At 35.0% G+C, this 24,891-nt stretch overlaps 2 protein-coding genes across 5 annotated transcripts in view; one reads left to right on the top strand and one right to left on the bottom strand.

Annotated features, from left to right (window-relative positions):
* Positions 1-2,323, top strand: part of LOC127873476 (signal peptidase complex catalytic subunit SEC11A) — a 31,735-nt gene extending 29,412 nt beyond the window's left edge. For all 3 annotated transcript variants that reach the window (XM_052417359.1, XM_052417358.1, XM_052417360.1), the window contains exon 6: positions 215-2,323. In XM_052417359.1, coding sequence (XP_052273319.1) covers positions 215-265 — 51 coding nt within the window. In that variant the 3' untranslated portion in view covers positions 266-2,323. The remainder of the gene's footprint in view (positions 1-214) is intronic.
* A 3,042-nt stretch (positions 2,324-5,365) lies between these two features.
* The window catches only part of LOC127873469 (uncharacterized), a 30,772-nt gene continuing 11,246 nt past the window's right edge, over positions 5,366-24,891 (bottom strand). For both annotated transcript variants that reach the window (XM_052417348.1, XM_052417347.1), the window contains exons 3-7: positions 20,099-20,155; positions 15,149-15,338; positions 11,869-12,047; positions 8,276-9,931; positions 5,366-7,891 (exon numbers count right to left, since the gene is read on the bottom strand). In XM_052417348.1, the coding sequence (XP_052273308.1) occupies positions 6,398-7,891; positions 8,276-9,931; positions 11,869-12,047; positions 15,149-15,338; positions 20,099-20,155 (3,576 nt within the window). In that variant the 3' untranslated portion in view covers positions 5,366-6,397. The remainder of the gene's footprint in view (positions 7,892-8,275; positions 9,932-11,868; positions 12,048-15,148; positions 15,339-20,098; positions 20,156-24,891) is intronic.

Raw genomic sequence — 24,891 nt, 5'->3', positions numbered from 1 at the left:
GATCTTGTAAACTTTAAATGCCATAAGCTTATAGACTCTTAAGTCGATTACATGGGAAGAACTAGTACTTAATGTCTTAAGAAAGAACACGAAAACTTCTAAAGCCATAAGCTTATAAAGACACTCTGGAGTCAATTTCCTGTGAAGAACCGTAATGGTGTTTTTGGAGATGGTTATTGTTATCTATAATTGAAAATTTTCTTTTCACTTTTAGTATGCAATATTGGCCTGTCTGGGACTCTTCGTGTTGATACATCGAGAGTAGCTGAAGAGGGTCATCATAGAAACACTTTTTAAATTTTCAAAAGCATGAAAGAAAAAAATGGAGTGTGAACAGCGTGTGTGTCCCTTTTTGAATCAGATATATTAACAAAATTGTCAGCAATTTTTACATGTAATGGATATATATCATGTTAACCCTTTCAGAGCTGGAACTGAATTTTAAAGGCCTTTGCAAACAGTTTGGATCCAGATGAGACACCACAGAACGTGGCGTCTCATCAGGATCCAAACTGTTTGCGATTCTGATAGTATTCTTTGAAAAAAAATCTAAGAAAATGCTAATTTTAGAAATTTAGCAGACAACATTTTAGCAGACGACAAATTTCCCAGCATGCAAAGGGTTAACTGTTTTGAGCCTTATTACACTATTCAAAAGCATTAAAGAAAAATGGAGTTTGTGATGTATGTGTAATGTCTGCAATTTAATTCTGATAATGAGAACTTTATGTAATTTTTCTTAAAGGTCATCATAAAACACAATTTTAAAAGCATGCATGTAAAAGGAAATTTGGATGAAAAGTATGTGTTTAGTTTTAAGTCTGATGTCAACCTTTATTTTAAACGATTTCTGACCCAAAAGTGCTTTAAATCAGCAATACGTGTAGTTATTTCATAAATCATGTACATGGAGAATTACCCAAATAATGTAAATTTTACCGTGTTTTTAACAGCGTTCCTAATTTCGTCTACTTCATTTCAGTATTCAAGATGAAAATTTTGGTTATAAACTTCTTTTTTTGTCCATACTTTCATAAGGACAGATATTTCTGACAGTCCTTGTAAATGATTTGTGTTTCAATATTTGATTTAATGCTCATTTGGTGATCACAATATTTTCCAACTGTATCATGGTGCTCATTTTATTAAAGCTAACACTAGTCATTTAGGGCAGTTTCTGAGCACTGATATTATCAGCCATTGTTTTGTTGGGGGAGAGCCGGAGTGGTTATTGTTGAGAAAAAATGAATGGTCGCGTTTACTTCTTACTTCTAATTTGTTTTCGCATTTGTTATCATCACATTTCGATTTGTTATCGATTTGAATAATATGTCCTCAATTTGGATAGCATAAATGTAAGCCATGCCTCTTTGTCATTATGAGTGTCTTTATTTAAATGTTGTATTCATTTTATTTAACTTTCATGTAAATAATCAAATATGCTTTATGTAAGTTTGTTGTTAGCGAGTATATTAATATCATACACTACATACGACTTTTGATAGTATTGTCACACATTTTGTTTCTGTTACCTTATAATATAAATATTTACAAACATAAATATGTTTAGAAAAACAATACGAGATTTGAATTTGGCAATTACTTTTTTAAGACTGCATGTATTGCCAGGTATTGAATTAATTCATGATGTCACATGTATAATGTGTTTATTTGTACATACATATATTGCATGCTACATTGAAGTGTTTTCTTCCTAATTATTTATGATCCAGATCTGTATGTACCCGGTTTGCATTTTACATTTACATCATCTGTAAAAAGGAGAGAATAATTTGCTTACTTGGTACGTAATATTTTGTGTTGTCAATAAAACCTATTGATTATCACTGATGACCTCACCATACATTTTTTTCTAATGTATACATTTTGATGCAATTACTTAATATAAAAAAGTAAGTATATGGTTTCTTGAAAGTATAAAAACATTTGCTCAAATCTCGAAATGTTACATTTTCCAATTAACTGTCAAATGTAACTTGTATGTTAAACGCTGAATATAAGTAATAATGCATTGGATATATTAAATTGTAAAGGATGAAGTATTTTTTTATTTTCAAGAATTGGAGCTTAAAATATGATTGAAAATAATTCATGTTCTTGACACTCGTGCAATAATGAGGCAAGACTTGCCTTTACCACCACTGAAATATTGGAACTAACAGAAGAAAATTCATGGGGCATGGCAAACATGTGTCTTCTAAGTGAATGTTAGTGTATATTGTCAATTTCATGAATCATACCATACCATACCATAAAATCACGAAGTCACTTGAAATGAAATAAAAATTGGTGTACAGTAAAATGTGTTTATTATTTTTTCAAAACAAGATAAATATGCTTGGTTTGCCTAAACAAAGGCATGTCCAGTGACTTGTTTGAAAATGTCCTAACCTATTTGCGAGTAAACTGAGTTTTGGACATGTTGTATTGTAGCTTATTAGTCACCTACCGGTGAAACCAGAGGGACTTGTGGTTTGCTCTCTGTGTGTCTGTCAGTCGGTCTGTCTATCACACTTTTCTGGATCCTGCGATAACATTAAAAGTTCTTCATAATTTTTCATGAAACTTGAAACAGTGATAGATGGCAACATGGAGATTATGCACGTCATTTCATTTTGTTCCTACGTCAAGAATTCTGGTTGCTATGGCAACAAATAGACTAGAAATATTGCTGAATATGGTGGATCCTGCGATAACTTAAAAAGTTATAAATATTTTTTTCATGAAACTTGAAACGTGGACAGATGGCAATATGGAGAGGTCGGGGACTTTTATCGCTAGGCAACAGTCTTGTTAATCATGGATCATGGTAGTTTTGCTTTTTAATCTTTAGTATGGTGTACTATAAGGGCTACTTATTAAATATGCGCGTGGTGTATTGAAGACCCAAAAAGTTAAACTAGCCCCTAGTAAACTCACATCTGTAGTAAATAATTACAATTATTTTTGAGATCAGTTTCCACCAAAAGGTCCCGTGACTTGTCCCTGTGTATGACATACATAAATCAACCTTTTCATTTAAGACAAGTATCTGCGAAAGCCTTTTGCTTATAAAGACACACGTGAGTTGTTTTCCTTGGCAGAGCTGGTTCTTGGTGTTTGGAAAAATCTTGAAAATGCTCCCATAGTGGGTATAAGACCCAGTATTAAACAGTCACAAGGTGAACACGAAAGCCATTACCGACCAAACAAAGAAACAGTCGCTACTCTTTGCTTTTTTGCTTTGTCCCAATTGTTTTTCTTCTCCACATGGTTTTCATAGAAAATACTTTTTAACATTTGTAATCTTTAACAAAATACAAATTCAGTTAAGTTTATAGCATTTTCAGGCTAAGTTGAAGACCTTTGGGATAGTGATGTTGCATAACAACTAGGGCAATTGACTAGTGCTCGCAATAAATGTAGGTGCTTGCAGCACATTACCTTTAGAGGCCTATGAAAAATTAGTGTTCTTAACAAGGTACAGAAAAACACAAAACAAAAACATTTTAATCACAACAAAAAATGTATTCATAAATTTGTAAGCAATTATACAAAATCCGGTAAAAAATACACAACTTGAGGTCAGAAGAGCATAAAAATAAACTTTACATGGATAATCAAAATAATTGTTTAACATTGTTGGAAGTTTGTTTTCTATACATCACACAAATAATAACAAGCCAATTCGTTGAATTGATATCCCCCGGCAATATGCTTCTGGACACAAAAGTTATATTTGACACTCAAAAAAACATTTTTTGAAGATACAAAGGGCCATAACTCCGTTATTAACAAATAGTGTACAATGCCTTTTGGCGTGCATCATCATCTTATCCATATATATAATCATACCAAGTTTCAATGAAATCCGCCAAAGCACTTCCAAGATATGGCTCCAGACGGAAAGACAGACGGACGGACAACGCAAAAACAATATCCCTCCGCCTATGGTGGGGGATAATTAAACACAATGTTCACATACGGGAATATTACATGTATATCATAAGTAATGGGTTTATATAGCTGTAAAGCCAGGTACAAGGTATGTTCAATCAGATGCTGTCTGTAGAAAGTTTAGAAACATGTATGACATCCCCTCCCCTGCCAGACTTACAGAAAAGACATCACTTTGTGCCATAGATTGTTTAATATATATCGTATGTGTCGGTAACCTTTAACTAGAATCCGCTTGATCCCCAATATTAACCTGTCTTTGCTTCCTGGTAACCATTATGCCAATTCACATTATTTAGGTTAACCCTTTACCACTTAGATACGTATTTTGACGCATTTGTAGTCACTTAGAAAGTAATATTTAATTCTAAAGACCTTTCTCGCTATTATAGTGTTCAAGGCTTCATTTCCAACCCTTAGATACTGATGAGCAGCAAACAGCATAAAACCTGAACAGACTGCAAGTATCTTGCAGGCTGTTCTGGTTTTATGCTGTTTGCATATAGCAATTTTCACTATGCTTCTGAGAGGGAAAGGGTCAAAATGTACCCTTGATGCCAAAAACAACAAGAGATGTGTATGTCAGATACACAATGCCCCCTATTGCACCGCTTTGAAATAAAATTTCAATACATCCTTTGGCAGGTTTAGAAATTATCTCCCTTTTAATGCTGATTACTTCCCTTGGATTGTATTTTTTTTACTTTTGACCATGAAGGATGACCTTGACCTTTCACCACTCAAAATGTGCCGCTTCATGAGATACACATGCATGCCAAATATCAAGTTGCTATATTCAATATTGAAAAAGTTATGGCCAATGTTAAAGTTTTCAGACGGACACACTGACAGACAGACGGACTGACAGTTCAACTGCTATATGCTACCCGACAGGGGGCATAAAAAGGTCTACAGACTGACAATTTAATAAAAATAAAGACTGACAAAAGCAAAATACCCTCACTTCTTCCAAGGCGCCTGATAACAAAATACATTTCAGCCACCTTTCCCGTTTTCTTTGGCAACTTAAAAATCTGTTAGGGCATCTAGAATACTTAAACAACACATGTGTATACAAAAAAAAGCATCCTAACAAATTTGTGTTTACAGGTATACATTTATATCAAGTCTACTATAGCCCTCTACACTTTTGCAAGGGGTATAATAATTTAAAGTAAATAGTGCAAAATTTCATTATTTTAAAAGTTCAATATATACAAGGCATTGAAGCAAAATTGGATCCTGCTTCTTGATGAAAGCTCTTTGTTAAATTTCTCACTTTTGACTCCCGCAAACAATCTGCCTTCCATCATGTTGACGGAAATGCTAACAAGAAGTTAACTCCAAAATATATTTGTTCACACAAAAGTTGTGTTGTTTACATAGTATTTAACTTACAATGTAAGTGCACACACAACAACATTTTCAGAGTAGATGTATTCCAGAATTAAAATAGCATTTGGCTTAAAAATTCTCACCCCAAAAGATGTAAAGCATGGTGTCATTTGACTCCTGATTTTTAAACTCTATTGAATTCCTTGATATAAAGATGGTTTAAGAAGATTGTATGCCAACATAACAAAGATTGGCTCTAGAAGTTATGGTTATACAACAAAATGGCAATCTATCAATGCTAACACTTTAAAGTTTAACTACGCATCAGTCTTTTTAAAATTTTAATATTTGGAAAATTAATATTGACATTTAAAAGTTTGTTTTATACTGATTTAAAGTTTTGTTATTAAATATCTGTAATGAAAAAATATGTAGACATATTGTAAGTATAGTAAAAATAGTTAAAGAAAATCTATGATATTAATAAAAAAAAAAGTTTGGGTGACCTAAAACCTAATTTTGCTTAAAGCCACACACCTTGAAATGAAATACATGTTAATAAATACATATAGATGCAATTTGAAAGTGTGCAAAATTGTAATTTAATCTACAGCCTAGTTCGCAAGTAGTTTATTGTTTTTCAAACGGAAGGTACGCTTTTAAAGCCGAAAGTAGGATTTATATACGTATACTTTCATTTCGACAAATGCGATTCTTTTTAAGTCTTAATGCGCAAAAAGACGGATTTAACCTTGTAACCACCAGATATATTCTAATTGGCATAGATAAAATTAAATCTATAGCCTAGTTAGCTAGTAATTTATTATTTTTCAAACGGAAACGCCCTTAAAAACGAAAGTAGGATTTCTAGAGGTATATGTCCATTTTGACAAACGCGATTATTTTTAAGTTTTAAAGCGCAAAAAGACGGATTTCTACCTTGTAACCACCAAATATATTCTAATTGGCATAAATAAAATATGTTTCTTATTTATACTTAAATTTACTATGCCAAATAAGGTGTGTGGCTTTAAGATGTCAGTTGAATCAAATGACAATTACATGTACATTGGCCTCATAATCATGTTAAATGAAAATCAACAAATTAAACACCAGTTTCTTCAAACTCTTCATCAATAGAATCATCTGGTTCCTCAAAACCAGCAGGTTCTACTCTCTGTCCTTTAATCTGATTGGTCATTATCTTTTTCTCATGACAAATAGGTCCTCTCTGATTGGTCGAGGCAAAGTCAACATGACTTAAAGGTCCATTTTGATTGGTTGAAATCTCAGAATCTCCTAAAGAAGGATTCTTATTGCTCTGATTCTGTGTCATGAATCCGGACAAATGATTTTGATTGGCTATGAGATCAGTTACATAGTAAGGTGTGTTAATGCCAGACGGGCCAGTCAAGTGCACTGCTATGCCATAAGTTTCGGAGTTTGAAAGCTGAATTACCTTTGAAGGAAGCGTCATTTTCATATAACCAGAATCCAGAACATCCTGATTGGTTGATTCTAAATGATTTGGCCCATTATTTGAATCTGTAACTCTATTGACCAGCTCCAAATCGTTAATTTCTTCATAATTGTTATTCGAAATATTGGGAATTCTTGATGGCTTTGAATCAAACATTTTTTCTCGACTGTCAATAAAAACATCGTCATCATCGTCTTCAGTCTTTGAGTTGATGCTCAAACTATTAAGCTGAATATTAGGAACACTTTTCTTCACATCAGCACGTACATTACTGACAGAACCATTACCCTGATTAACTGCCATAGCAACATCGGCAGACATTTTACAATTGATAAGTGACATATCAGATATCCCGTGCACGTTTGATACACCGTCTGATGCATATGTTCTGTTCTTGGATTTATTGTCCCCGGGTTTTAAACTCTCCTTTATAGACCCGCACCTCTTTTTGTCACCATCCTTTGACCCAGTTTCATAAACATCCTCATATTCTTGATATTTTTCATCTGACCCAATCTGTCCTGGTTCTGAATTATTACTCAGATAATTGTATCCCTGTAACTCGCCAGATTTTGTATTCCCATATTCTGGTTCCTGAATAGGTGTTTTATTTTTCACAAAACGAGTGTTCGACCTTTGCACATTGCTAACATTCGTGTAGTAATCTTCCGGAACAATAATCTGCTTAACCCGGTTTAGACCTGAACTAATTTCAGCAGTTACCATGCCCTGAGGTGGCGCTTTGCTTTCACCCTTTACCTTAATCCCAGATCCATGACCTTTGACCTTATATTCATTGCTACTATTAGGAACACTTTTGTCTTGTTGGTTAAACCCTGTCACAGCAGCCCCAGTGAACCTAAAGAGCCGTCCAGAACTATTCCCTCCATCTGAAGACCCCACATTCACTTGGTCACTGGAACTACTTTTCTTGGCACTTCTTTTTTCAGTGGCACTTTTTTTACTGCTATTCTTTGCAAGATCGCTGTTCCTACGTGACCGCTGTTTTGGAAAGCTGTAGATGTCATCTGGATTGGAAGAAAGTGATGAGGTTACAGAGGTATTACTGGATGAAACGTGATCTTTGTAGGATGGCGGACCTGAATATGGAGGCAGGGCCTGCAAGACAAGAGAAATCAATCAGATTTGAAAATTCTGTCTTTCAACAGTATTTAAGTCGTGTCAAGGCAGTTAGTTAACCTACTCACATTTTACCTGGTTAACTAGTACTAAGTGTACATATTAATTTCAAGCCAGTAAATGACAATTGAAAGTTGTGTTAGCCAGATATTACAACAGGAACATGATTTTTAAGGTAAAAATGAGCTGGAATTAAGACCAAGGGTTCATGCAAACTGCATTATAAATGGAAATTTAAATAACGTTCAAACCAAAATAACCTAAATCTATTGGGATATATTATCACTAAACATGAGACACCATCGTATGTTTAGAAATATTCATGCACCCTGTTTCATAGGGTAATAGAATAATTTTAATTACCTCTTCAGTTGGACGGTAATTTCTGTCTCTTAGAATGAAATTTCCCTCGCTATCATGCAATCCTATCGAGTCTCCCACCAAATCTGCTTCCCCATCAATGCCCTGTTTGGAACTGAGACTGAAGTTCTCCAGAATCGGATCCCGCATTTCGTCTCTAACTTTCCCGAACATCTGCCGTGAAGAGGACGATGATTCGACCATCAACTGTCCACTTCGATCACTACCAATCGATGGGCTTCTAGACGGAACCTTCCGATCCACAACTTTAAACGCAGAAGTTCCACGATGTATGGGCTGCTGATGCAATTGCGTGCTTGTATCGCTTCTACGGGAAACTGGAGTTGCAGGCAGTTGCTGATGAGGGCTGCGCTGCAGCGGTCGAGTTGGAAGGAGGCCATTTTGAACTGAAGGTCTGGATTTTGGTTGTGATGGTATATTACTCAGCATGCTATCAGAATATGTGACAAAATGTTGATCACCTGAAATCGGGACGTCTGCTGAGAAAATGTATGGCTGGTAGGGTTTGTTTATGGAAATTTGAGAGTTTTGTGAATTTTGAGTTGCACTTTTGATCTGCTGAGAGTGTAAGTAACTGTCAGCGTAATTTCCCAGACTTCCCGATCTTTGACCTTGGAAGTACTGGAACTCACTATCACAATTTACGTTACCCAAAAGCAGGTCACTAGTACGCTCGCTTGATTCTGACGTTCTACGTGAGCTATTTTCACTATCCAATACACCTTTTGCCTGACCTTTACCAAATGTATGGTGATTTTGATTATGGTAGTTATTAATGGAGTGTAGATTCTGAGCGTAAGCTTCTGCTCTTAGTCGTTCTGCAGCTCTTCTAGGTTGTGGGGTATGTGAGCGAATTTTCGGAGGTATAACAGATTTATGTGAAACTGGTTGTGGAGTGACAGCTCTGCGTGATCCAGAAGCAAATGCTGTTCCTAAATTTGCGCTGTTGTTTTGCGGAGTGTCTTTTGCTTCCTGGAGATATCGCATCTGAAGGTTCAGTATTAATAGGAGTTGGTCAGTGTCAAGCGTGTGAACTGTTGCGGCCCGTTTTCCTTTTCGCCTGTGATCTTTTAATTTTGATTTTTTCTTACCCTCAGTTCCCAGACTTTTGGTTCTTTCTTGCGCCTCGTTACCAAATGATTCCAGAGAGTCACAGGACTTGCTCAGTCTTTTTGATGCCGTGAAACTGTTTCTGCGATTTGACCCGATTTCTCTATCAGGAGTTTTTGACAGTCTCTGACGCACATTAAGTTCATTATCGGGTGTTTTTGATATCCGGTATCTATTTGCCAAGCTTTCTTTGCCAAGGTCTAGGTCATTTAGTCCTGGAGTTTTTAACCTTTGACCTTGAACTGCACTCACTTGAACCTTGCTGATTAACTGCGGTGGTGTGATGGCATTTGGATCAGTGGCAGAGGTTCTGGATCTATTTACAGAGCCCACATTGGATCTATTAATAGAACTGTAACTGACTGGGGTGCTTTCCCCAGTGTTGCCCAGAGAGAGGCTGGTGCTATTTTTAGAAATACTGAGGTGACCTTGAGTAGAGGTCACTACCTCGTTATTGACCTCTGATTCGCTATCTGATTGGTCCTGTGATGACCCACTGACTGTGTAAACTTCTTCGTAAGAGTCCTCCTGTAATGTCAAGTTTTTATAATCAATCAGTTAGGAATTGTTATTCTTGTTTATCAATATTTATTGATTTGATGTTCAATATAAAGAGTAATTTACTAAATAAATAATCAAGTTATCATTATGTGTTGTAAAATTCTCAAAGAAAAGGGTGATTTATTTAGATGCAAGTTTGAACCTGACTGGAGCTATGTATCCCGAATAAATAATTGAGGAAAAGTGTAAGTATATTTTTCTAAACAATTTTATTGTAATAAATATTTATGCGAAAAAGGTTATTATTTATTGTTTTAATATTTTTCTACATTTATGAGACAATTATTGGCTCATTTGTGCTTTTTTATTCCGTATCAAGTACCTTTCACAAAAGTCCCTAAATTCACAAATAGGATAATTGATACAAATATACCATTTTAATCCATTTCACAATTTGGAAATTAACTTCACATAAGGTTGCAATCTCACAGAAAAGACATATTAAAAAAATTCTCTGGAAAAAAGTATTGAGGTGATAAACCAGTCAGTGCTTTCCACAGGATTTTTTTCAGACCCCCCGGGGCTGTTGGGGGGGTATAGAAGGGCTGCACCCTACATACGTGTTTTTTTTAATTTGTACAGTGAAATGACTTCATGACGGTGCTTAATGACTCTTCAAGAAGAACATCAATGTCTTTGATAACGAGATTTAAACAAATTGTTTTAACCCTTTCCCGCATAGATACGCAAAATCCCGTCTCGATCGATTCCTTAATACATCCGTATCAACCATACTTTCTATCTATTACTGTATACTTACTACTTTTGCCGTCGCTACTTATTAACCGATAATCCCGAGTATTCCATTTTTAAGATCAAATTCTGGTAAATATTTACGATAAAAGTGCTCAAGATTTCCAAGAAACACAAACATTCACCAATTTTAGTTTAGTATAAAATACATTTTGGCATATGTTACTATTTAAAGATGTGATGAAATAACATCCAATCAGGGCGTTTTTTTCCATTGAACACGCGTAAATCGCCTGGAGTGCTGTTCCCGTTTTAATGCAACACAAAATACAACCGCGTTTTCTATACATGTCTGCATAATTTTCGCGCGCTTTTTTTTTTAGACAAATGATAAAGCACTGTTTATTTGACTCTAAAATCTGTTCATGTCGCATAAGCATTAAAATTTGGAAGCATGTTTCAGATTACAAATTTAATAATGCTCATTTGAGAATTGAACGAAACATTTACAGTTGTGCTTAATTAATTCAACGATAATTTGTTAAAGCGCATTACGAGTCGAATACATGTTTTTACAATATTATGCATGCACAATATCCACGAGGATAACACCCGAATGCAATCCTCAGTCTTCTAAGTAAGTTGCAGAGATTTCATCGTGGAGGTGTACACCGTAGGGACCGCTGAGTGTGTTAGAAAACAAAGCCAAAAAACTGCCATAAAATCACACGCTTATGAAAATTACGTCACTCGTCGTCTGCCTGATCTTACTGCAGGTATGACTGCCTACTAGTGTTGTTCGCTCATTCAAAGCGTGCGCTCTCATTGGCCAATATCGATTTTACATTACGACGATCCACCTTTCTAAGGTGGGTAAAGAGGTACAAGACGTAATTGACAGAGGATCATAAATCGGCTCTCACAATTTTCGGCTAAGTCGATATCGCTTTGATCTTAAGAATGCCTAGTTGCAGTTAATGAAAAATACACACTTATCAGAAAATTTCAAGCGCCCCGGGGACACTGATTTCGAAATTCACGGGCCCCGGCAAGGGATCGTTAAATGGCCTGTGGAAATCCATGCCAGTGTGTGTTTTTTATTCAAATTTGGGTTCAGTAGGGGGAATGTATTGTTACTTATATTAATAGTGTATATTTTTCCCAATTGGGACCTTAAAATTGCCATAAACCGTAAATACTTCTGAACTCACACCAAGAAATCCCCGTTTAAGTCTTTCCGCTCTCAACACCAGAAGTGCCAATGTAGACGCTACAAACGCAATCACAAAGGCGATGCAGAACACGATCGAGATCCCGTACAGAAGATTGGGCAACGTGTGTTGAATGTCCTCACAACCTGTGGCTGCCTCGAACGCATACTTTGTTAAATCTGAAAATGGATGAATTTGTAACTGTTGATATTGCGTTTAGATGATTTTGCATATCTATTGGTTAAAATCTATATTGCATGAAGAAGATTCTGTCTGGTTTGTTTGTTGCCTTAACAATCTGCAGTCAATTTAATGCACACTTGGAGGCATTTGAAAATGGAACATTTGACAAATTTTGTTAACGAATGATTTAACAGTACAAATAGTGTTTGCTTGTTATTTTCACAACATTTTCATCCAATGATGAAATGAATCAATTGTAACAACCGAGATTGCGTACAGAAGCAATAACCAACATTTAATTGATGTCTTTAAAGCTTGCTGCTGTTTCAACATATACTTTGTCAAATCTTAAAATGGAGCAATCTGTTTATTTTTAATGCAGGTATATTTATATAACTGATGCTCGTAAACACATGGCTTGAAATGAGCACCAAAACACTCGAAAATTGCAGGTAAAAAATCAATTTGTTTTTGCATTGCAACCTGTCATTTTCAAAACTATTGCTTATATTTCAAAGGAGATACTTGTAATGGTGACTGGGATCAGGTAGAAGACCATATGTAAGCCTAGTCCAATGAACAGCATGAAATGTTTCATGGTGTACATGTATGTCAGTAGGTGTAAATACTTGACTCCCCATCAAATTTTATGAGAAAATTTACTTCAACACTTGTAAGACAAGGGCTGTTTGTAAAACATGCATGCTCCCCATATGGGCTGTCAGTTGTAGTGGCAGCCATTGTGTGAATACGTTTTTTGTCACTGTGACCTTGACCTTCGACTTAATGTAATTTATCATCCGGAAACCATTGTACTATTTCGAGTCACTGTGACCTTGACCATTGACCTAGTGACCTGAAAATCAATAGGGATCATCGGTCAGTCATGATCATGGGGGGAGTGAGACGGGGGTAAAATGTGGTGTGTGGTAATTTATTAGATGTTTAAAACAAATTAAAAAACAAGGGCTGTTTGTAAAACATGCATGCCCCCCATATGGGCTGTCCGTTGTAGTGGCAGCCATTGTGTGAATACGTTTTTTGTCACCGTGACCTTGACCTTTGACCTAGTGACCTGAAAATCAATAGGGGTCATCTGCCAGTCATGATCAATGTACCTATGAAGTTTCATGATCCTAGGCGTGAGCGTTCTTGAGTTATCATCCGGAAACCATTTAACTATTTCGGATCACCGTGACCTTGACCTTTGACCTAGTGACCTGAAAATCAATAGGCGTCATCTGCTAGTCATGATCAATTTACCCATGAAGTTTCATGATCCTAGGCATATGCGTTCTTGAGTTATCATCCGAAAACCATTTTACTATTTCGGGTCATTGTGACCTTGACCTTTGACCTAGTGACCTCAAAATAATTAGGGGTCATCTGCAAGTCATGATCAATCTACCTATGAAGTTTCATGATCCTAGGAGTATGCGTTCTTGAGTTATCATCCGAAAATCATTTTACTATTTCAGGTCACTGTGACCTTGACCTTTGACCTAGTGACCTCAAAATCAATAGGGTTCATCTGCGAGTCATGATCTATCTAATGATGAAGTTTCATGAACCTAGGTGTATGCGTTCTCGAGTTGTCATCCGGAAACCATTTTACTATTTCGGGTCACCGTGACCTTGACCTTTGACCGAGTGACCTCAAAATCAATAGGGGTCATCTGCGAGTCATGATCAATCTACCTATGAAGTTTCATGATCCTAGGCATATGTGTTCTTGAGTTATCATCCGGAAACCATTTTACTATATCGGGTCACCTTGACCTTGACCTTTGACCTAGTAACCTCAAAATCAATAGGGGTCATCTGCGAGTCATGATCAATGTACCTATGAAGTTTCATGATCCTAGCCCCAAGCGTTCTTGAGTTATCATCCGGAAACCACCTGGTGGACCGACCGACAGACCGACCGACATGTGCAAAGCAATATACCCCCTCTTCTTCGAAGGGGGGCATAAAAATATAAGCAATTTGAAGAAATTAATCAACACTTTATTCCACTACATCATATTTGCTTTTTTTTAAACCCTTTTATACCACTAAGATACGTATTTTCATGCATTTGTAGTCCCTCAGAAAGTTATTTACAATTTAAGACCTTTCTTACAAGATTCGAGTTTTTAAGGTTTCATCTCCAAGCCTTAGGTACTAATGAGCAGCAAACAGCATAAATCCTGATTTTATGCTGTTTGCACATAGCCATTTTTACTTTGCTTCTAAGTGGGAAAGGGTTAAAACATTCATGTATACCAGTCTGATAAATGTAGAGGGCTTCCTTCGCTACAAATCAAGTAAGTAACAGAAAACATTCTATTTAAAATGTAAATTAAAAAAACAAACAAGTATTATTATATCATTTATATTTGTTTCCTGTAATAAATTATCAATTGGACAGGATTTACCATTAATATGAAACAGTGGAAAAATAAAAGTAAAAAATCTTTTAAGTTAAAATTGCATTACTTTTATATTTTGTCCACCATTCTTACCTACTGAAGACAATTAAAACTATATTTTTACAATGTATACCCACCAATATACAGAATGTTCTCCCTATAATCCAAAAATACATGCCAGTAATTAAGAAATAAATTAATCCTTTGCCACCAAATATCAAAGACAGAAAGATTAAAGTTTTAATTATTTATATACCAATGTAGGGTAGCTCAGCCTCCTTAGCTGCAATTGTTTGCTAAGGCCAATATACATCAACTTTGTTTACTGTTTGTTTCTGTAAAAACATTCAGTTAAATCACAAAAATGTCCAAATCTTGCATAACCATAATTCATACAAAATCTTGTTCAAGTATTATTCATTACCACACAAAGTTTTTTCACAAATACCTGGATATGGTAACAAAGTCCATGTTTATCCATTACCATCTGTTGTAACAGGTAGATTGCAGTCAAGGTCAAATGAATAATTTAGAGTGCAATTACTGCTAGAGGGCCAATCAATCACACAAATTGTAGAAGGTAGAAGGGGAACAATCACATGATAAGTGCTGATATTTACTTTTGTATTAACAGTTATGTAAAAATTTATATAAAGCTTTATTCGAAATCAACGAAATATATATACCATTTTCTGAAAAATCCAGATTAAAAACGTCTCTCTGATATGGGGAAAAGCACTGGCATAGTCGCTGTGAGGTGTAGTACCGACAGGAAGTCATGTTGCGAAGTGGCGTAATAATGTGAGTGATCGTTATAACGCCGACGATGATGCACAGGAAAGCAGTGGCTGTGTTCAGACCAATCGACATCAAGACCTGAAATTAAAGAGATTAATAATTCAGCATTGTAAATATACACTTTTGCATTCTTTAATGGCCAGTAAACACTGACTGTGTTGAGGTCATCCAAAACATTTGACCTGAAAATTAAGAAATAATTCTTAGTTATTAGTTTAGCATTGTTTATCGGTAAGTAAACATTTAATTAAACGCTGATCAGTAACCAATACATGACAATCTAGAAATAATTTATGATTTGGAATTGTTGGTTAGCCTGTAAACAAACATGTGTAGTTCTGATGAGAAGAAGCACAGAAGCTGTATAAGCATAAATAAATAATTTATTATAGTTGTAGTCTAATACACAATGGCTGTGTTTATATCAATGGGAATCAATACCTTCACATGAAGAAATATTCAATAATTAAGATTTGTTTAATAATAAGAAATGGAGGCAAGATGTGCAAATGAAGAAACAGTTTTTAATTAAGCATTTTTTATTAATCTGCAATATAATAATAAGCCCATTGCCAATGGCTGTGGAAACCAAAACTTTTTGGCCCATGAAAAACAATTCTATTTTTAAAGCATTAGAAAGAATACCTAAGGGGATGTGCCAAGGCCTATTGACAATACAAACTGAAAATGTGAAAGTTATTAAAAACAAGAGCTGTGTTTGTGAAACACAATGCCCCCTTCTGCGCTTTGAAGCCATATATTTGACCTTTAACCTTCAAGGATGACCTTGACCTTTCACCACTCAAAATGTGCAGCGCCATGAGATACACATGCATGCCAAATATCAAGTTTCTATCTTCAATATTGCAAAAGTTATTGCAAAAGTTTAACCAAGGTTAAAGTTTGTGACAGACACACACAATGACAGACAGGCCAAAAACAATATACCTCCGATCATTCAATCCAGGGGTATAAAAATCATTTTATCCTTGCCCAATTAGCAATTTTACCACAAGATCAGCAGCAGAAGCTGTGAGAAAATTAACAAGGAATTCCTTCTTATTTTTTCCTAATATTTAGGTGAAAATACTTACATGTTTAAATTAAAATAAAATCATTAGCTAGCTGTATGTCTAAAGTTCTCATCATAAAGGCTATCACCATCTTCACTTAATATACAATACTTGTGGTGTGTTCCTAAAATAAAAAAACAGAGTGAGTATGTTTGTATTTAGAAGTTGTATAAGGTCCGTCCGCACCTGAGACTGCATTAGGTGTGGACCTAGAATGTGTCCTAGCACTCCTATCTAATTAACTTAATAGACTCACAAACGTTGGGACAAATGTTGACTTAAATTTCTAGCCAATTTGTATTTACTGAAAGTACGATTTCAATTTTGGTCCCCCCTTGTGTTTTGGTGGAGAGCCCTAGTACCCACAGGAAACCCCACGTTTCTGGTATGGTGACCACCAACCAATCACACATGCTTCAGGAAACGGGGATTGAAACCGTGTTCCCTAAGTGAGAAGTGTGTGTACTAACCACTGCGCTTACAGGCAAGTCACAACATAGGCGCTGTAGAAAAAAGTAAAACGCATGTTTATCTATCAGCAATAATGCTCCCTTTGAAAGTGCTGAAAGAAACAAAAAGTATCCCTGCAGCAATTGAAGAGGAAAGGGAAGCAATAAATTTAATTGATATAATTAGCAAACCAAAAGTTATTTCCCTATCCTCACACATTTCCTACCTAACAAAGGGAAGTAGTGCATTTTCATAGTATCAATTATTTTCTTTTATTACCTCCCTTTCAAGAAAACGAATTTGCTCATTCCTTTGTTTTGGTCTACAAAAGAATCTTCATCTTGATAGCAGAAATGTTTTCATGCCCTGTGACTCTGAAATGTCTCTTCTAAAGGGAAAAAAAAGATGGGCAGTCATTAAAATTAAACCATTTATCTTGGATCTACAAAAGAAAAGAAAGATTGACTCTTAAGTGATTCAACAATACTCCTCTAAATTGGTCCCTTTGTGGGGCTTTTATAAGAAAATATGTTGCTGAATTTAATTGTAAAGTTAAGACTGCATTGTTTTTGGTATTGCTATTTAAAACTTCATGTTCTTCTCTATTTTACAGGTAATGTGAAATTTAAAAACCCCAAAATTTATATTTAATATATTGTAATCGTTTGTTTGTAGATATTTTTAGTTTTAAACATGTTTATTGAGTAATTACTTTTTTAATCTTCAACACAAAGTTTCAAGTGCTAAACAAAGTGGACTAAAGTAACCATCCATGAATAAGTCGAATTGAAAATTTCCATAATTTGCACTTGAAAATGTCCCTCTAGCCAAAGCATAGAAATCAAGTATTCAACTCACCCTAATTGTGGTTAGGGATTCAAATCATCCAGACATAAAGCTTAAATTACTTTCATGTCAACTAAAGGTGAGAACCTTTTCTCAATTTTCTGGAGTTCATAGGGTCAAACTTTTCTAAAGTGTCAAATTTTCATTTGCTATTGTATTATTGTAACCATAGTGCTTTATTAAAATATTACTTTGCTTTATTTATTATTGATACAAATTCTTTTGATAAATGCTGATTTATGTATTCAGGGTTTTTTCAGCACTGTCTGCGCCTCCGGGGAACGGAGGCATTCCCAAAGCAAACGGACCCGTTCCCAATCGAATTTTGATTGCATTTTTCCCAATTCCAAAATATAAAATCTTCCAAAATCGTAAAAAGGAAACATAATTTATAACGAAAGAGTGACTTCCCTTCATTCGCGACGTAATAAAACCTTTAGTGACACAGATTTTTTGGTGTATTTGCCGGATGCATTTACTCTTAGCGATGACGTTCGAACTGTTCCGCATTATACAAAAGAGTATATAGAGCCGCACAATACACATTCTATACCACATCTGTAGACGCTTATTTTCAATCATGGCTTCGCACAATAGTAAATATTACATTAAAAAAACACAAAAAATGGATGCTAAAGGATGTGTAACGATATCATCGATGTTTTCGAAACGCTCAGAATCTTCCGAAATTACTGCCGCAAGTAACCCTGAAGAGACAGGCTCGGACGATACGCAGCAAAATGTAACAGCAACAGAAGTAATGCCAGGGCCGTCAATCACAAAATCGGCAACTGAATGCTCAGAGCCTTGTAAGAAAGTTGTAGTTCAATCGTCATTTAATACATTACAGTATGAAATATAATACCCATGGCTCTATTTTAGCTCGGCCAAAAATGTTGCTGTAACTTGTGTTTGGGCAGTGTTTGTTTTGCATGTGTTTATATAAAGAAAATTGGTAAACTACAGACTTATTTAAGCATGATTAATTCAATTTTTTTCCCCAAAATGGGCCGTTTCACAAAACAAAAATTCCCAAAATGGGAAATTTTGTCGATAAAAATTCCCAATTTGGTCAGACTCCTTTTCCCAAAGTAGGCAGAAAAAACCCTGGTATTGGGTAACAACTTGAAAACATAATATTAAAACAAAAATACAGTTTCAATGTATTATTTAAGACAAAACAACTGTACAATCACAAAACAAAGGACAATATCTATAATGCTTTAAATGTTTATAGTAACTCACTATTTTGTGAATTTGAAATAAGATTTGAGAAAGATTAATGTCATTACAACAATGTCTTATATGCAGTTTTACCTATGATATTTATGAATATTGAAAATGATGTGAAGGAGTAAAGTAGAGACCTGCATAAAATAATTGCATCAGTAAAATTCATTTTTAATACAAAAATGTATACTTGTATTTATTTTACTTTTAAAGTATTAAACTGTGTCCATGTGTGCATAAACACGGCCTTAAAATACAAGAAACAAGCGATGTGTTTGTGAAACACTATGTCCCCATATATATGACCTTTGACCTTGAAGGATGACCTTGACCTTTCACCACTCAAAATGTGCAGCTCCATAAGATACACATGCATGCCAAATATCAAGTTGCTAGCTTCAATATTGCAAAACAAACCAACAAAAAAACCAACAGACAGGGCAAAAACAATATAGTGGGGGACATAAAAATATCAACATATAGTTTAATGAAGATTTAAAATAAAAGCGCTCATTAGACAGAATATAACAAAGGTACATAAACAACATGAAACGCACAATTGTGTGCAACAAAGTCATGTGCAAAATGATGGTCATCCTAAGTTTGGGATTACTTTGTCTCTTCTATTTAGTGCTTATAAATATTATAGTGTAATCATCATCAAATATATTTTATAGCAATGATGCTGCTTTCAGTGACATCATTATTGTCTTGTATTTTCCTAGGAACTGATGCCATTTATATGCAATAAACCATTTCAAGAGCATGGCACTGTGATGCAAGGATATGAGTCGTGTTCTGAAAAAACTGGGTTTAATGCATGTGCAGTCCGCACAACCTAATAAGGGACGACACTTTCCGCTTTAATGGTATTTTTCGTTTATAGGAAGTACTTTTAACCAAAAATCTAGTTTAAGCGGAAAGTGTTGTCCATGATTAGCCTGTGCGGACTGCACATGCTAATCTGGGACGACACTTTACGCACATGCATTATGCCCAGTTTTCTCAGAACACGACAAATATGATGTCTGCCATGCGGCTGAGAGACCCGGTTGCAATCCCCACTCTGGCTGCATACTCACCATCTTCCCAAAGGCACCAAGTACTGTTTCTTCCCAGGAAACATACCCAATAGTGCCTCTGTTTTCCTATGGCTTTCGCTTCCATTGAGCTATAGAATTTTTTTATATGTGTATGTACCTTCAAGACTCATCTGAATATTGAAGACTCTGTACTCACCAGCACTTTGAATCTCTTCCAGAATAGAAAACTGACCACAAGTCCTGAGAAGATTACCTGAAATAGAACGACAGAATATTTGTGATATAATTGTATTAATGTCATTTACATAATTAAATTTGCAGTGGATAAAAACGCCAGAATATTTGTTATATAATTTCATTAATGTCATTCACATAATTAATATTTGAATTGGATAACAAGAGGCCCGTGAGGGCCTAGAGGCCCATGAGGGCCTGAATCGCTCTACTGGCTGGAATCAATAGGGCTCAAGCCCTTGATAGTATGAACAATCTGAGTAGCTTTTAAATAAACAGACCCAAAATGGGAAATTTATCGCATAAACAAAAACAAACTTAAAATTTAAACTTCAAATGGCTCATTTTCAACAATAAGTTGGACAAATTTTCTTCACTTTCAATGGGGTTCTGCCGCCCTTGATGATATAAAACCTCCGTTGAAGTTTCAAAAGGATAGAACTTTATATGTAAACTAACAAGAAATGTGTTTGTCGGAAACACTATGTCCCCTTCTGCGCCGCTTTGATTTTTTTTTTACCTTTGACTTTGAAAGATGACCTTGACTTTTCACCACTCAAAATGTGCAGCTCCATGAGATACACATGCATGCCAAATATGAAGTTGCTATCTTCAATATTGCAAAAGTTATGGCAAAATGTTAAAGATTTTCATTTTTTTTCTCAAATTCAAGGTGAGATAATTCTGGACTTTGATATTGCTCATTTTCAAAAGGACACTGTGCAAGTTGGGAAATGATTGGATGAAAACTGTGGACTTTATTGCGTAAACAAGCCTTATTTCACAATTTTCTCAAATTCAAGGGGAGACAATTCTGGACTTTTTACTTTGATGTAACCCATTTCCAATAGGGTTCGAGTCCTCATTAATATAAAGACACTGAACAAGTTTGAAAAGAATCCGATGAAAACTGTGGACTTGATCGCATAAACAAGAAAAAGTCTGATGCACGCACGGACAACGGAAACCATGCCATGACATAAGCTCTTCAGGCCTTCGGCCAGTAGAGCTAAAAATTAATACTTTGGCCATGGTTGCCAAACCTTGTCCTTTCAATACATCTTGTTCAGAGGATGTTTCGAGTTTTCTCAGAAAAACTATGAGCCCGTTCAATTTATTTTAAGAGACAAGGGCTAGCCTAAGGGATCTCTGCTCATTTCCATCCCTTAATTATTATTGAAAAATTAAACAAATATTAACTAGCACGTTTCAGGTTTTCATTAAGGAATTTTTATGAGAGCAATTTAATGATTTGCACTTTATACATCCTATATGTAATGAATACTAAGTTTAAATTTTTTCCGAAATCGGATTGCCCTTTTTAGGGACACACCAACAGATACAAATGTAGAACAAGAGATGTGTTTGTCAGAAACAATGCCCCCTACTGCGCCACTTTGATACATGTTTTTTTACCTTTGACCTTAAAGGATGACCTTGACCTTTCACCACTCAAAATGTGCAGCTCCATGAGATACACATGCTTGAAAATATCAAGTTGCTATGTGAAGGGACATAGAAGTTATGAGCATTTTTTAAAACCTGAATGCGAGACCTAAATGCAAAGTGTGATGGAAGGACAGATGGACAGACGGTCTGATCACTTTATGCCCTCCTTTAGGGGCATAAAAAAATATTATTACAGAATGAAATGACGATGAGATCAAATGTATTTCAGATCACAACATACAGATTTCTTTGTCACAAAAAAATATGTGTGGCAGCTGTGATCTGAAACAACCACATTAAACCAAAATGCAAACATAACAAAATTAAAATCCCACAAAATTCAGTATAACTAACAGTCTCGCATTTTAACTTGAAACTGTTGTATTAAAAAAAAAAAAATTCCCAGGTACAACTTTTTCCCACATAAACCCCAAATATTTAAATTTCATCCTTTATCCCAAAGTCTCCATACAAAGATATTCAAATAACATCTTTGTATGAAAAACTTAAAGGCTGATCTAATTGTAAACTTGTTGAATGCTTTTTTCACAAATTATAATGTGTCAGTAGGTTTTAGCACATTTTAAAGGGTATAAAATTATCACAGTCGGTGATGCGTTCAAATGCACCTGTCGCGTGGATGTAAGGTCATGTGATCACAATAATAAAACAGTTACTAGACTGAACCAATGCTCTGGTTTATGTATAAGACATGTGTGGGACAACATTAATAATTGTTTGGTTATAAAGATTGTTGTGCTTATAATGTATTTATACATAAATACAAAAATGACAATTTTTTTAAATATTGAAAATGATGATTATGATGGTGATCAAATTGATGATGGTAAGGGTGATGTTGATGATCGACAGGTTATTTTCTTACATTTTGAGTAGAATTGGGAATTTATGTGTATTTTTTTTTCCCCTCAGCAAGTAAATTTTCCCCAAGAATTCATTCCCCCCCCCCAATTTTTTTTATAACCTTTAAATATATAAGTTAACCTGATCCTGTGTAGAAAATATAATAATATTGCATAATTAAATGATCTGTTGCCTTGAAATTTTTTTTAAAACAGTTAAATATTTTAAATTGATTATTTAAAACTTTCTTTATTTTCCCCAAAGTCTGGCATTTTGCGCGATTTTTCCCCTCAAAATCGGTCGTTTTCGCGCGATTTTTCCCCTCAAAAAAGGCCAGGCCCTTTCCCCAAAATCAAATAAAAAACCCTGGTTTCATATTTAGTAAATCCGATTTCAGGTGTTAAACTTTTTCTGCTTTAAGATATCCAAATTTCAGGAAATGTATGACACAAACAAGTTTTCTTCTTGACACATCACTATGTCATGTGCTTAGTTGTGTAAAGTAAATTGTATCATACTTTCATAGATCTAGACTGGTATTTAACCCTTTCCGTGCGGGAACCGAATTTTAAAGGCCTTTGCAAACAGTTTGGATCCAGATGAGACGCCACAGAACGTGGCGTCTCATCAGGATCCAAACTGTTTGCTATTATGATAGTATTCTTTGAAGAAAATAGAAGAAAATGCTAATTTTAGAAATTCTGCAGACGACAATTTAGCAGACAACAAATTTCCCAGCATGCAAAGGGTTAAAGTATCTATCAAAAACTTCAGTTGACAATTTGCATTTTCATAATATCAGTTATGTGCTCCTTTCCATTACCAACGATGATGATAAAGCAATACTTGCTTAAGAACTAACATTTATGACTGAAGGACTTGTGGATGATTGTAAAACCAGTTTGAAAAAAAATCATGTTTTTTTTAAGGTGTTTTCTCACCCAAACAAAATTGAGTAGTACTTACATTTAGGCAACATTGTGTTCCCGTTTTTATTCAATGTGAAAAGTTTGACTGTTGTGCTTCTTTTTCTATGCAAAATAAGTTAATTGCCTGGTCAACAGACGCACAAATAAAGTCAAAATAATCCAAATCAAGGTATGGTCTAATCTTTATTTCAGCAGATATGGAACCTGATCATAAGTCCAATTTTTGGAACAAAAACAAAAGATGGTATAACCATAATTTCTTTCTAGAATTGTAATTTGGTACTAAATTTTAAGGAAAATGTTTTGCAATGAATATTGCAGAATATAAGCTATAAAATGAATCAAAAATAAACATGTGTAATGAATTGGTGATGATGATGTTGTTGACGGTAGTTGTAAGCTCATGAATGTGATGATGATGTAAGTGGTGATGCCAATCATGATGATGATTGTAATGATGATGATGATGATGATAATAATTATGCTGATGTTGATGCTTTTGATTATAATAATCAAGATTGAGAATGAAAATAATTATTATGGTGATGACGAGTATGGTTAAGAGGATGGGGATGATGGATGAAGTTTTACAAACCAAATATTGGGGGGTATAAAAGAACACAATAGTTTGCTTGTTGAATGGCTTGCTGGTTAAGTTTACATCCTTTTCAATAGTTTCGAAATAGGCCATGCATGAAAACACAGCTGTCGTGTGGCTGGTATATCATGTGACAGATATCAGATGATTCCGCTGACATTGGTGCAAAAATGTCACATAGTACATTTTTGCACCAAGGAGGCGATACAAGTGCGTAAAAAATACAAAATTTATTTTTCAGTGGCAGGGCTTTATATTTGCACTTCATTTCTAACCTGCCCAAACCACAACTAATGCAATAATGATTATGATGATGGAGGTGTTGCTGCTGCTGATATTGACAATCCTCATCACCACCACCATCATCATCAATTTCATCATCCTTATCAATTCATCTGCATTACCAATATATCATTATCATCATTATCTTCATCATCAGCAGCAGCAGCTATGGCTTAATGGAATTGTTAAAAGCTAATGTTTGTGAATTTAACTGTTCGAGTAAGTCACATGCCACATTTGCTTGTTGCAAAATAAAGTTAAATTTGAGCCCTAGAATAAATAACATTGCCACCTTTTGTTACCATGGCATGTGCCTGACACCAGCCAACCACACAAAACTGTTTACATGCAACCTGCCTAACCTGTCAGCATCAGTATCATGTTTTATACACTTGTTGATGTTTTATTGAAACTGGTGAATCACGTTTATCATTTGTCAGTGCAGAATTGCTTTATCTAACAGTTAACTGATTCATGAGCACTGAATTCCCTGCTTTAGATTTAAACTGATTTACATGTTTTTGTGTTTAATGAATTCAGTATTTGATTTTTTATAGTTAATTATAAGAAATATTGTTGATCATGATGGTGTTAAAGCTGATCATGATCACAAATATGGTAAAAACAAGAGAT

The sequence above is a fragment of the Dreissena polymorpha genome, chromosome 3 (assembly GCF_020536995.1).
Source record: "Dreissena polymorpha isolate Duluth1 chromosome 3, UMN_Dpol_1.0, whole genome shotgun sequence".
NCBI classification, from domain to species: Eukaryota; Metazoa; Mollusca; class Bivalvia; order Myida; family Dreissenidae; genus Dreissena; species Dreissena polymorpha.
This window is presented reverse-complemented; position numbering and strand designations above follow the sequence as displayed.